The sequence below is a fragment of the Ranitomeya imitator genome, chromosome 2, assembly GCF_032444005.1.
Source record: "Ranitomeya imitator isolate aRanImi1 chromosome 2, aRanImi1.pri, whole genome shotgun sequence".
NCBI classification, from domain to species: Eukaryota; Metazoa; Chordata; class Amphibia; order Anura; family Dendrobatidae; genus Ranitomeya; species Ranitomeya imitator.
In genome coordinates this window covers 402,607,337-402,621,201 of record NC_091283.1, presented here as the reverse complement: position 1 = coordinate 402,621,201, position 13,865 = coordinate 402,607,337, and the positions used below count along the sequence as shown (strand labels likewise).

At 44.2% G+C, this 13,865-nt stretch overlaps 1 protein-coding gene across 4 annotated transcripts in view; it reads left to right on the top strand.

The window, feature by feature from the left end:
* Positions 1-13,865, top strand: part of NTN1 (netrin 1) — a 119,446-nt gene that overhangs the window by 70,615 nt on the left and 34,966 nt on the right. For 3 of the 4 annotated variants that reach the window (XM_069750637.1, XM_069750638.1, XM_069750639.1), the window contains exons 4-5: positions 4,223-4,372; positions 10,576-10,629. In XM_069750637.1, the coding sequence (XP_069606738.1) occupies positions 4,223-4,372; positions 10,576-10,629 (204 nt within the window). The remainder of the gene's footprint in view (positions 1-4,222; positions 4,373-10,575; positions 10,630-13,865) is intronic. The other variant, XM_069750640.1, reaches the window with a different exon arrangement.

Below are 13,865 nucleotides of genomic sequence, written 5' to 3'. Positions count from 1 at the left end.
ACAACTACGTCATTAGAATACGCCCACTGCACCGAGATGTGCAGAAGATCTGAAGACCGCATGAAGAGACCGGAGCAGTGGGGGAACAAGCAGAGGTGAGTAGTTTTTTTTTTTTTTTTTTAAATGTGCAGCCATTACACTGTATGGAGCACTATGTGGGGCCATTATACTGTATGGAGGACTATGTGGGGCCTATTATACTGTATGGAAGGCAATGCAGGGCCCCAATATACTGAATGGAGGACTATGTGGGGTGATTATGCTGTATGAAGGACTCTATAGGGCTATTATGTTGTATGGAGCACTATGTGGGGCCCCTTATACTGTATGGAGCATTATGTGGGGCCCTTTATACTGTATGGAACACTATGTAGGGCATTATACTGCAAAAAGAGCACTATGTGGGGCCTATTGTACTGTATGGCAGGCAATGCGGGGCCCTGACATGCTGTATGGAGCACTATGTGTGGTCATTATACTATATGGAGGACTATGTGGGGCCTATTATACTGTATGGAAGGTAGTGCAGGTCCCCGATATACTGAATGAAGGACTATGTGGGGCCTTTATGCTGCATGGAGGACAATGTAAGGCTATTATGCTGTATGGAGCACTATGTGGTGACCATTATACTGTATGGAGCATTATGTGGGGCCATTATACTGTATGGAGCACTATGTAGGCCCCATTTTACTGTATGGAGCACCTTTTATAGCCATTATACTGTATGAGGGGCTGTGTGGGGATTACAGTTGGAGAATCATACTGTAATGAAGTCACCATTCTTTGTTGGTACATTGAGGGAAGGGGGTACAGTAGGGTCATCATACCATACGTATGGAGGAGTTCACTGTGGGGGCATAATACTGTGTTTGGGGGCACTTTTGTTTGCATCATACTTTATCTTTGTTATTCAAGGTTTTTATCCTTTGTTATTACATATGGAAATTAGGCCATTGGGCCATATGCTTTTTTAGCGCTCTTACATAGAATATTATATTGGAATAATGTATGTTAAGATCCATTAATTAAAATGTACTTTGTTCGTGGGATAAGCCCTTTAAGTTTGTTTCCATCTGAAAATGTTAATCGTTAGATTTGATAAGGAAAAACTTCCTCAATTGTAGACATTTTTTTGAATAAATATGAAGGTTGGCCCCGACTTTATCCAAGCTTTTAGTTTGGGCCCTCTGGGTATTTGAGTTTGACATCCCTGATCTAGATGAAGATGTTCTCCACCTCAGTCTATTCGGCATCCGATGGAGCCTGCTACAATTTTGTCACACTCCGGAACCCATCGGAATTGTTATTTTCCATGTAAGACCCGAGGAATACAAAAGTCCAGCAATGGTCCACACACTTCCACATTTCCCCCATGGATACAGCGCTGGTAGCAATGTATCACGAGATCTTGACCTCGGAATGGAAACAAGGATGTTTCCTTTCCCTTACAGCAAGCAGATATATTAAAAATTGTGATCAGTTCAAAGACCCTGTATTAGAAAGCTGCGGAACTCTTCATTATTCCATGAATCTGTTTTTGTGCACAAGCGGTGCTCGGTTAGGTAACAGGCGGCTGTCATGGGTGACGCATGGAGCGGTGGCTTTCCTGACATTTTCATTTGGCATTTTACATGCTCATAAAACCTCATTGAGCACCTTTTGTGCGAGGAGAGCAGTGACGGGGATTAGGTTATGTACACTCGCTCGCTCCGCGCGCTGCCACTCTGGTTATAGTGATGTAGCGCACTCTTATTAGTCACCCATTGAAATATTGCTCTGATTTTCGGCATTTCGCTTCCTTGTATGACTGGAGGTGAATGTGCCGACAATGGAGAAAAACTCTTTATGATGGAAGCTGCTCGCTGTTAACCCTTACCTTCCCAATAGCATCATCTAGATCTAAAAGTATTCATCAGAGCAATTGGCTGTGCAAATCAATCAATAAGATCCCAGAAATTGCTTTTTGAAAAGCTCTTGCGGCGTTACTAACACAACTTTAGTGGTTGCATCATTTCGAGAAGTTTCTTAAAATCAATTGTCCCTCCGCAGCCTCATGGGTGATGTATAGGAAAATCGTTCTGGTGGCAAGAATGCAGCACAAATTGAAGTAGTACCTGGACTATAGTGTCTAAGGCAGGTTGTAGTAGTCCCTCCAGGTAGTAGTAGTCCCTGGGCCATAAAGATAGGACAGGCAGTGGTAGCACCTGGGCCATGGAGATCAGACAGGCAGTGGTGGCACCTGGGCCATGGAGACAGGACAGGTAGAGGTAGCACTTGGGCCATGGAGACAGGACAGGTGGTGATAGCAGTTGGGCCATGGAAAAATGACAGGTTGTGATAATTCCTTGACCGTGGAGATAGGACAGGTAGTGGTAGCACCTGGGCCATGGAGACAGGACACGTAGTCGTAGCTCTTGGGCCATGGAGACAGGACAGGTAGTCATAGCTCTTGCGTCACAGCTCTTGCGTCACGGAGACAGGAAAGGTAGTGGTAGTCCCTCGGCCATGGAGAAAAGACAGGTTGTGATAACTCCTGCATCTTGGAGATAGGATGGGTAGTGGTAGCACTTTGCCCATGGAGACAGGACAGGTAATGGTAGCACTTAGGCCATGGAGACAGGACAGGTGGTGATAGCACTTGGGCCATGGAAAAATGACAGGTTGTGATAATTCCTTGACCGTGGAGATAGGACAGGTAATGGTAGCACCTGGGCCATGGAGACAGGACAGGCAATGGTAGCACTAGTGCCATGGAGACAGGACAGGTAGTCATAGCTCTTGCATCACGGAGACAGGAAAGGTAGTGGTAGTCCCTCGGCCATGGAGAAATGACAGGTTGTGATAATTCCTGCACCTTGGAGATAGGATGGGTAGTGGTAGCACTTGGCCCATGGAGACAGGACAGGTAATGGTAGCACTAGTGCCATGGAGACAGGATAGGTAGTGGTAGCACCTGGGCCATGGAGAAATGACAGGTTGTGATCATTTCTGGACTGTGGAGATAGGACAGGTAGTGGTAGCACCTGGGCCATGGAGACAGGACAGGTAGTCGTAGATCTTGGGCCATGGAAGCAGGACAGACAATGGTAGCACTAGTGCCATGGAGACAGGACAGGTAGTGGTAGCACCTGGGCCAAGGAGAAATGACAGGTTGTGATCATTTCTGGACTGTGGAGATAGGACAGGTAGTGGTAGCACCTGGGCCATGGAGACAGGACAGGTAGTCGTAGATCTTGGGCCATGGAAGCAGGACAGGCAATGGTAGCACTAGTGCCATGGAGACAGGACAGGTAGTGGTATCACCTGGGCCATGGAGAAATAACAGGTTGTGATAATTTCTGGACTGTGGAGGTAAGGACAGGTAGTGGTAGTCCCTGGGCCATACAAACTTGTACAGGTGACAAAAGTATTATACCAGGATACAAAAAAAGAAAAAAGCCACATTGTGTGGCTTTCTCCACAGGAGCATGTCACAAGGTCCTGCACCGTACAAATCTATTAATAACAACTAGAAAAATATCAGCATTCTGAATTAAAAAGAAAAGTCATGTAACCCACCGCTCCTACCCAGCTGCACTTTTCTGCACATTTGGAGCGATGCCATTTTTCTTCGAGTACCAGGACTGGGGTGCAGTTTTGCACATGGTCCCTCTCACCCCTACTCGCTTGCTGTATGCGGTTTTGCACATGGTCCCTCTCACCCCTACTCGCTTGCTGTATGCGGTTTTGCACATGGTACTCCTCACCCCTACTCGCTTGCTGTATGCGGTTTTGACCATGGTACGTCTCACCCCTACTTGCTTCCTGGAGGTCCTCACGTGGTAAGATTAATTTACAATGTGTCAGTCAGCCATATTGGTGCAGACGGCTATTTTCCGTGCAGAATCACCAGTTATGAATGCAGGTTATTAATTAATTACCGGGACGGGTGTGTGGCGTGAAGAGATGGTACCACCTTAGCCGGACTGGTGAGCTGTACTACATACATGGGCTGAGCCCACAATGTGGCTGCCACAGTGGGTAGCTGATGCATCTCGTTACTCTCCGATCTTATGCTTCAGTAGAAGGCTTGCATGGTAGATCTACCCTCTGCTGTGCCCCGGCTCCCACCCCGCGCCCTCCCCGCCAGATCTCAGTGTCGCTCTGTAATGTGGTTGTAGTTTTTGCTTTCTGACCTTGTGCTGTTTTCCAACCCCTTCTCCTCTGTTCCACCCCGCAGCCTGCGACTGCCATCCGGTTGGTGCGGCCGGCAAAACCTGTAATCAGACCACAGGGCAATGTCCTTGCAAAGATGGTGTGACTGGTATAACGTGCAACCGATGTGCCAAGGGTTACCAACAGAGCCGCTCTCCCATTGCCCCCTGCATAAGTATGTGTTGTCACTGTTACATGTTTTGTTATTTGGGGGCCATGTACTCCAGGGTATAATGGCCATCCTATTACCGAATGCTATTAACCAGGTGAATGCTGGAAGCTCAGCTCTTGTATTGCACTGCACTGAATACGAGTGGACCTGATCTGTACATATAACGGGGGCGGCCATGTCATGTGCTAGCCAGAGCCAGCAAGGGCCGTCGTGCCTGGAAATATGCAACCAAAATCATAGGCTTAGATACAGAACCCCAACAGACTGTATCACATGATAAGCTTAGGTACAGCAGCTCAACAGAAAGCATCACATATGATAGGCGTAGATAAAGCAACTCACCAGCCATTATCACACGATTGGCTTAGTTACAGCAATTCAAAAGACTGTCAAACTATAGGCTTAGATACAGAAGCTCAGCAGACCATATAATTCATATTGGACTTGGAAACCCAGCACAGCAGATAGTACCAGACATAATAAAGTTAGATATGCCATTTGAGCAGACAGTATCACATGGATATAGATACATAGCTCAGCAGACAGTATCACGCAGGGTAGGATTAGATACACAGCTCAGCAGACAGTATCACACAGGATAGGATTAGATACACAGCTCAGCAGACAGTATCACACAGGATAGGATTAGATACACAGATCAGCAGATAGTATCACACATGATAGGATTAGATACACAGCTCAGCAGACAGGATCACACAGGATAGGATTAGATACACAGATCAGCAGATAGTATCACACAGGATAGGATTAGATACACAGCTCAGCAGACAGTATCACACAGGATAGGATTAGATACACAGATCAGCAGATAGTATCACACAGGATAGGATTAGATACACAACTCAGCAGATAGTATCACACAGGATAGGATTAGATACACAACTCAGCAGATAGTATCACACAGGATAGGATTAGATACACGGCTCAGCAGACAGTATATCACACAGGATAGGATTAGATACACAGCTCAGCAGACAGTATCACGCAGGATAGGATTAGATACACAGCTCAGCAGACAGTATATCACACAGGATAGGATTAGATACACAGCTCAGCAGACAGTATCACGCAGGATAGGATTAGATACACAGCTCAGCAGACAGTATCACACATGATATGATTAGATACACAGCTCAGCAGTCAGTATCACACATGATATGATTAGATACACAGCTCAGCAGACAGTATCACGCAGGATAGGATTAGATACACAGCTCAGCAGACAGTATCACGCAGGATAGGATTAGATCCACAGCTCAGCAGACAGTATCACACAGGATAGGATTAGATACACAGCTCAGCAGACAGTATCATACAGGATAGGATTAGATACACAGCTCAGCAGACAGTATCACACATGATAGGATTAGATCCACAGCTCAGCAGACAGTATCACACAGGATAGGATTAGATACACAGATCAGCAGATAGTATCACACATGATAGGATTAGATACACAGCTCAGCAGACAGTATCACGCAGGATAGGATTAGATACACAGATCAGCAGATAGTATCACACAGGATAGGATTAGATACACAGCTCAGCAGACAGTATCACACAGGATAGGATTTGATACACAGCTCAGCAGACGGTATCACACAGGATAGGATTAGATACACAGCTCAGCAGACAGTATCACACAGGATAGGATTAGATACACAGATCAGCAGATAGTATCACACATGATAGGATTAGATACACAGCTCAGCAGACAGTATCACACAGGATAGGATTAGATACACAGATCAGCAGATAGTATCACACAGGATAGGATTAGATACACAACTCAGCAGATAGTATCACACAGGATAGGATTAGATACACGGCTCAGCAGACAGTACATCACACAGGATAGGATTAGATACACAGCTCAGCAGACAGTATCACGCAGGATAGGATTAGATACACAGCTCAGCCGACAGTATCACACATGATATGATTAGATACACAGCTCAGCAGACAGTATCACGCAGGATAGGATTAGATACACAGCTCAGGAGTCAGTATCACACATGATAGGATTAGATACAAAGCTCAGCAGACAGTATCACACATAATAGGATTAGATACACAGCTCAGCAGACAGTATCATACAGGATAGGATTAGATACACAGCTCAGCAGACAGTATCACACAGGATAGGATTAGATACACAGCTCAGCAGACAGTATCATACATGATAGGATTAGATACACAGCTCAGCAGACAGTATCACGCAGGATAGGATTAGATACACAGCTCAGCCGACAGTATCACACATGATATGATTAGATACACAGCTCAGCAGACAGTATCACGCAGGATAGGATTAGATACACAGCTCAGCAGACAGTATCACACAGGATAGGATTAGATACACAGATCAGCAGATAGTATCACACATGATAGGATTAGATACACAGCTCAGCAGACAGTATCACACAGGATAGGATTAGATACACAGATCAGCAGATAGTATCACACAGGATAGGATTAGATACACAACTCAGCAGATAGTATCACACAGGATAGGATTAGATACACGGCTCAGCAGACAGTACATCACACAGGATAGGATTAGATACACAGCTCAGCAGACAGTATCACGCAGGATAGGATTAGATACACAGCTCAGCCGACAGTATCACACATGATATGATTAGATACACAGCTCAGCAGACAGTATCACGCAGGATAGGATTACATACACAGCTCAGCAGACAGTATCACACATGATAGGATTAGATCCACAGCTCAGCAGACAGTATCACACATGATATGATTAGATACACAGCTCAGCAGTCAGTATCACACAGGATAGGATTAGATACACAGCTCAGCAGACAGTATCACACATGATAGGATTAGATCCACAGCTCAGCAGACAGTATCACACATGATAGGATTAGATACACAGCTCAGCAGACAGTATCACACAGGATAGGATTAGATACACAGCTCAGCCGACAGTATCACACATGATATGATTAGATACACAGCTCAGCAGACAGTATCACACATGATAGGATTAGATACACAGCTCAGCAGACAGTATCACGCAGGATAGGATTAGATACACAGCTCAGCAGACAGTATCACACATGATAGGATTAGATCCACAGCTCAGCAGACAGTATCACAAATGATAGGATTAGATACACAGCTCAGCAGTCAGTATCACACATGATAGGATTAGATACACAGCTCAGCAGACAGTATCACACAGGATAGGATTAGATACACAGCTCAGCAGACAGTATCACACATGATAGGATTAGATACACAGCTCAGCAGACAGTATCACACAGGATAGGATTAGATACACAGCTCAGCAGACAGTATCACACAGGATAGGATTAGACACACAGCTCAGCAGACAGTATCACACATGATAGGATTAGATACACAGCTCAGCAGACAGTATCACACATGATAGGATTAGATACACAGCTCAGGAGTCAGTATCACACATGATAGGATTAGATACAAAGCTCAGCAGACAGTATCACACATAATAGGATTAGACACACAGCTCAGCAGACAGTATCACACAGGATAGGATTAGATACACAGCTCAGCAGACAGTATCATACAGGATAGGATTAGATACACAGCTCAGCAGACAGTATCACACAGGATAGGATTAGATACACAGCTCAGCAGACAGTATCATACATGATAGGATTAGATACACAGCTCAGCAGATAGTATCACACAGGATAGGATTAGATACACAGCTCAGCAGACAGTATCATACAGGATAGGATTAGATACACAGCTCAGCAGACAGTATCACACATGATAGGATTAGATACAAAGCTCAGCAGACAGTATCACACATGATAGGATTAGACACACAGCTCAGCAGACAGTATCACACATGATAGGATTAGATACACAGCTCAGCAGACAGTATCACACAGGATAGGATTAGATACACAGCTCAGCAGACAGTATCACACAGGATAGGATTAGACACACAGCTCAGCAGACAGTATCACACATGATAGGATTAGATACACAGCTCAGCAGACAGTATCACACATGATAGGATTAGATCCACAGCTCAGCAGACAGTATCACACAGGATAGGATTAGATACACAGCTCAGCAGACAATATCACACAGGATAGGATTAGATACACAGCTCAGCAGACAGTATCACACATGATAGGATTAGATACACAGCTCAGCAGACAGTATCACACATGATAGGATTAGATACACAGCTCAGCAGACAGTATCACACAGGATAGGATTAGATACACAGCTCAGCAGACAGTATCACACATGATAGGATTAGATACACAGCTCAGCAGTATCACACATGATAGGATTAGATACACAGCTCAGCAGACAGTATCACACATAACAGGATTAGATACACAGCTCAGCAGACAGTATCACACAGGATAGGATTAGATACACAGCTCAGCAGTCAGTATCACACATGATAGGATTAGATACACAGCTCAGCAGTCAGTATCACACATGATAGGATTAGATACACAGCTCAGCAGACAGTATCACACAGGATAGGATTAGATACACAGCTCAACAGTCAGTATCACACAGGAGAGGATTATATACACAGCTCAGCAGACAGTATCACACATGATAGGATTAGATACACAGCTCAGCAGACAGTATCACACATGATAGGATTAGATACACAGCTCAGGAGTCAGTATCACACATGATAGGATTAGATACACAGCTCAGCAGACAGTATCACACAGGATAGGATTAGATACCTAGCTCAGCAGACAGTATCACACAGGATAGGATTAGATACACAGCTCAGCAGACAGTATCACACAGGATAGGATTAGATACACAGCTCAGCAGTCAGTATCACACAGGAGAGGATTATATACACAGCTCAGCAGACAGTATCACACAGGATAGGATTAGATACACAGCTCAGCAGGCCAGTATCACACAGGATAGGATTAGATACACAGCTCAGCAGACAGTATCACACATGATAGGATTAGATCCACAGCTCAGCAGACAGTATCACACATGATACGATTAGATACACGGCTCAGCAGACAGTATCACACGTGATAGGATTAGATACACAGCTCAGCAGACGGTATCACACCTTATAGGGTTAGATACTGTATCTCTGAGGTTCTTTGAGGCTGGGAAAGCAAAAAATGAATGGCTGTTAGCTCAGGACACACAATGGCCGCCTCCAGTTTGATCAGGGACAGGTCCAAGTGTGGCTGATTAGATGGTTCTGCTCCTTTGCTGCCAAACATTACTATTAGTGATGAGAGAACATGCTCGGGTGCTGACTGAGTGTCTTCGGTGTGCTCGAATAATATGTTCGAATCCCCGCGGCTGCATGTCTCACAGCTGTTCAACATCTGCAACACAGGCAGCCGCGAGACATGCAGCCGCGGGGACTTGAACATATTATTCGAGCACACCGAAGACACTAAATCAGCACCTGAGCATGCTCAGATAACACCTTATAGCGCACATTCGCTCATCACTAGTTACTAACCATAAGGCCTCGTTCAGACGTCAGTTTCCGGCTACCCATTATAATCTGTGCCGTTGATCACACGTCCTTGTTTCTTTTTTTTGCAGAGACAAGTCCGATTTTGATCTGCATCACACATACTTTGCGCCAGGACAGCACACATTGCCGCCAATGTGCCGTCCATATTTGGCAATCTAAAGGGTAGGAGAAGATTTGCAAATTAGTTATTTTTTGTCATATGATAAAGTCACTAATGAATCATCGATGATACAATGACACACGGACCAAACTCTTTTTACACATACGAGAAAAATCACCGACGTCTGAATGAGGCCTAAGCAGGAGTGAGGTGCCGTAACCGCCCGAGGATTACACTACAGGGTATCCCCTTATTAGACTGAAATAAAGACGAAAAATGTGGCCCAATTCTTAGACTCCTGACTTGTGTCCTCTTTCCTTCGACCCTGCCTGTCCCTTCTATGTCCCGTTTTAGAGCCATGCTGTAACCTCCCTGCGTCCTGGCGCCTTTCTGCACCCCCTGCTTCCATTAATGCCGCAGACACCGTCCCCCTCCCGGCTCACTGCTGTAGACGTGCTCGTACTCCTAGGGAAGACTAACCGCTGACATTTACCCAATGTGCCATAAGGAGATTGTAATAATGGTGTTTGTCTTCTTCTCTCCCCCGAACGCCCGTTCTTGCCTCCATAGAGATACCGGTGGCTCCTCCAACGACGGCAGCCAGCAGCACAGAGGAACCGGCCGGTAAGTTCTGCACATTACGGGGCGGGCGATCCGTTTTAGGCTACGTTCCCACTATGAGCTTTTGGTGTTGCAGATTTTCTGTTCCCATTAAGTAAAATACTTGCATTTTTTTTCAAGCATAAAAAACTCACCAAAATCTCCATTGTGTGAACCAGATGGATGATGGAATTTTTACAACTATTTTTGGAGGTGCCATATTGGATCCTGGACAGTTCTTAAAGGATATGGACATCATAGTTATTCGCAGATAACTCACTGTGCAGCCAGAAATGTACAGAAAAACACAAGCGCCTGTAAAAGCAAGTCTGTGCAAAATTTTTAATGAGACCCAATTGCAAAAAATATTTTAGCCCAAAATACATTCATTTCAGGAGAAAAAAATCCCTGAATTGCCTGTTCTTAATGTCTTTATTTCGTTTCTCGAGCTTTTCATCCCGTTTCCCGTCACACAGAGCCAGGTGATAACATTCACCCGGTCATATACAGACATATTTTTGGAAATCACATAGTCAGACGGTTCTTTAATTGCCGTGAAATCATTTTCATGTGCAGAATAGAAGAAAAAAAATGGATTTTTGAATCAATGTCAGGTAAATATTTTGTTAATCACATAAACCGAATTTCAGAAGAATCTGCACATAAACACGGGGTAGCGCGGCCTCCAGCCTGTCATCCAGCTGTGGTCAGTGCAGTTCACTGATTTTCCTCTTTGGTTTTGACCCAAACATTTAGGGGTTTTGATTACAAACTAAAAAGGGTAAAAACATTCTACATTACTATTTACATAGCCTTGAAATATTCCGCAGCGTCGTACACAATGGCGCTGATCTACTACACGCGCCAGAAATCTGCCTTCATTTCTGCCAAAAAATTGTCATCTTGTTTACACTTCGCACCACATTCGTTATGTGATTTACACAAGATATAGACACAGTTTAGATGGGCTGGACACGAGACCAGGAAAAAGACAATCAGAAGGACTCACCCCGAGCCTAGGAGTATAGCGAAGACTTCTAGTTATCAGGGTTGATTGGTTAAGCTCCCTGAGACTGACAGGTCCCCATCCCATAGTAATGGTGTGCCCAAATAAAGTTCTTCAGATTTAAATGAGCCGTAGTGTAGTAATGGTTTATTGCCATAGAGTGCATAAGTAACTCCATCATAAAGTACATAAATACTGCAATACAGTGCAGAAATAATGCTGTCATACAGAAAATAAATTATACCCAGATGCATAGCATAAATTATACTGATACGTGGTGCATAATTCCCCCAGACAATATATTAATACTTCCATACAGTGCAGAAATGATACCACCATACAGTGCATAAGTAACTCCACCACAAAATACATAAATACTGCCATACCATGCAAAAATAATTCTGTCATACAGTACATAAATTATACCCAGATGCACAGCATAAATACTACTGATACATGGTGCATAATTCCGGCAGATAATATATAATAATATTTCCATACGGTGAATAAATGATACTACCATACAGTGCATAAGGCTTTCTAGGTAAGTTCCCACGATCTATGAACATCCAGCAGAGGGCGCCTCACCGCAAATGAAGCTAAATATAGCTCATTGATCTATATTTAGCCTCATTCCCCGGGGTTTTGCAGCGAGGAGTAGCATTGCATTAGCAAAGCTCCTTGCTGCAAAAGGTTTTAACCCCTTCAGAAGGATTTACATCGTTGGACGTTACAGATCTGCGGAGGGTAAGTATATTGTTGGTTTATTATGTTTTTTCTTTCACAGAACGAGGGTCTTCAGTAACTGGATTGGGCATAGAATAAAATACTCCAACAACCATTGTTTTTATTTCATTAAAATAATTTTAAATAATGTGTTTGTGTTTTATTTAACCCTTTACTACAATTGTATTAATAATGGATAGGTGTCATAATTGACGCCTCTCCATTATTAATTAGGCTTAATGTCACCTTACAATAGCAAGGTGGCATTAACCCTTCATTACCCCATATCCCACCGCTACACGGGAATGGGAAGAGAGTGGCCAAGTGCCAGAATAGGCGCATCTTCCAGATGTGCCTTTTCTGGGGTGGCTGGGGGCAGATATTTTTAGCCAGGGGGGGGCCAATAACCATGGACCCTCTCCAGGCTATTAATATCTGCCCTCAGTCACTGGCTTTACTACTCTGGCGGAGAAAATTGCGCGGGAGCCCACGCCAATTTTTTCCGCCATTTAACCCTTTATTTTAAGAGCTAGAACGGCCAAATTTTGCAGATACACTCTACTGACATTAGTAGTGTGGAATCTGCAAAAAAAATGGAGAGAAGACATGGTTTACTGTATGTAAACCATGTCTCAAATCATGTCGGGTTTTAGGAAGGAGAAAGAAAAAGCCGGTAATTGAATTACCGGCTTTCAAGCTGTATAGCGCTGGAAAAAATATTAATATATATACATATATGTGTCTAATGACATATATATATATATATATATATATATATAGACAGTATATATATATATATTTTTTTTTCTTTTTGGGACACATGGATCATTTCTATAGCGGTATGTTGGTTTTTCAAGCCTGCGAGAAAACCACGCAGTACGGATGCCATACGGATTACATACGGAGGATGCCATGCGCAAAAAACGCTGACACACCCTGCCTACGGAGGAGCTACGGACCACTATTTTCGGGACATTTCAGCGTATTACGGCCGTAATATACGGACCGTATTTTCATACGCTGAGTGTGAAGCCGGCCTTAGAGGGGAGGCCACAGAGCAGGAGGTTACAGTAGTTGAGGCGGGAGATGATGAGGATATGGACTAGGGTTTTTGAAGATTCTTGGTTTAGGAATGTACGGATCCGTGAAATATTTTTGAGTTGAAGGCGGCAGGAAGTGGAAAGGGCTTGGATATGTGGTTTGAAGGAGAGATCAGTGTCAAGGATTACCCCGAGGCAGCGAGCTTGTGGGACTGGGGAGAGTGGGCAGCCGTTTGGGGGGGTCGCGTGAGATGGGGGAAAGACCATGAATTCTGTTTTGTCCATGTTAAGTTTTAGAAATCTAGCGGAGAAGAAAGATGAAATAGCAGACAGACATTGAGGGATTCTGGTTAGTAGGGTGGTAATATCTGGTCCAGAGATGTATATCTGCGTGTCGTCATCATAGAGATGATACTGAAAACCGTGAAATTCTATGAGCTGTCCCAGGCCAAAGGTGTAGATGGAAAAGGGCAGGGGCCCTAGAACTG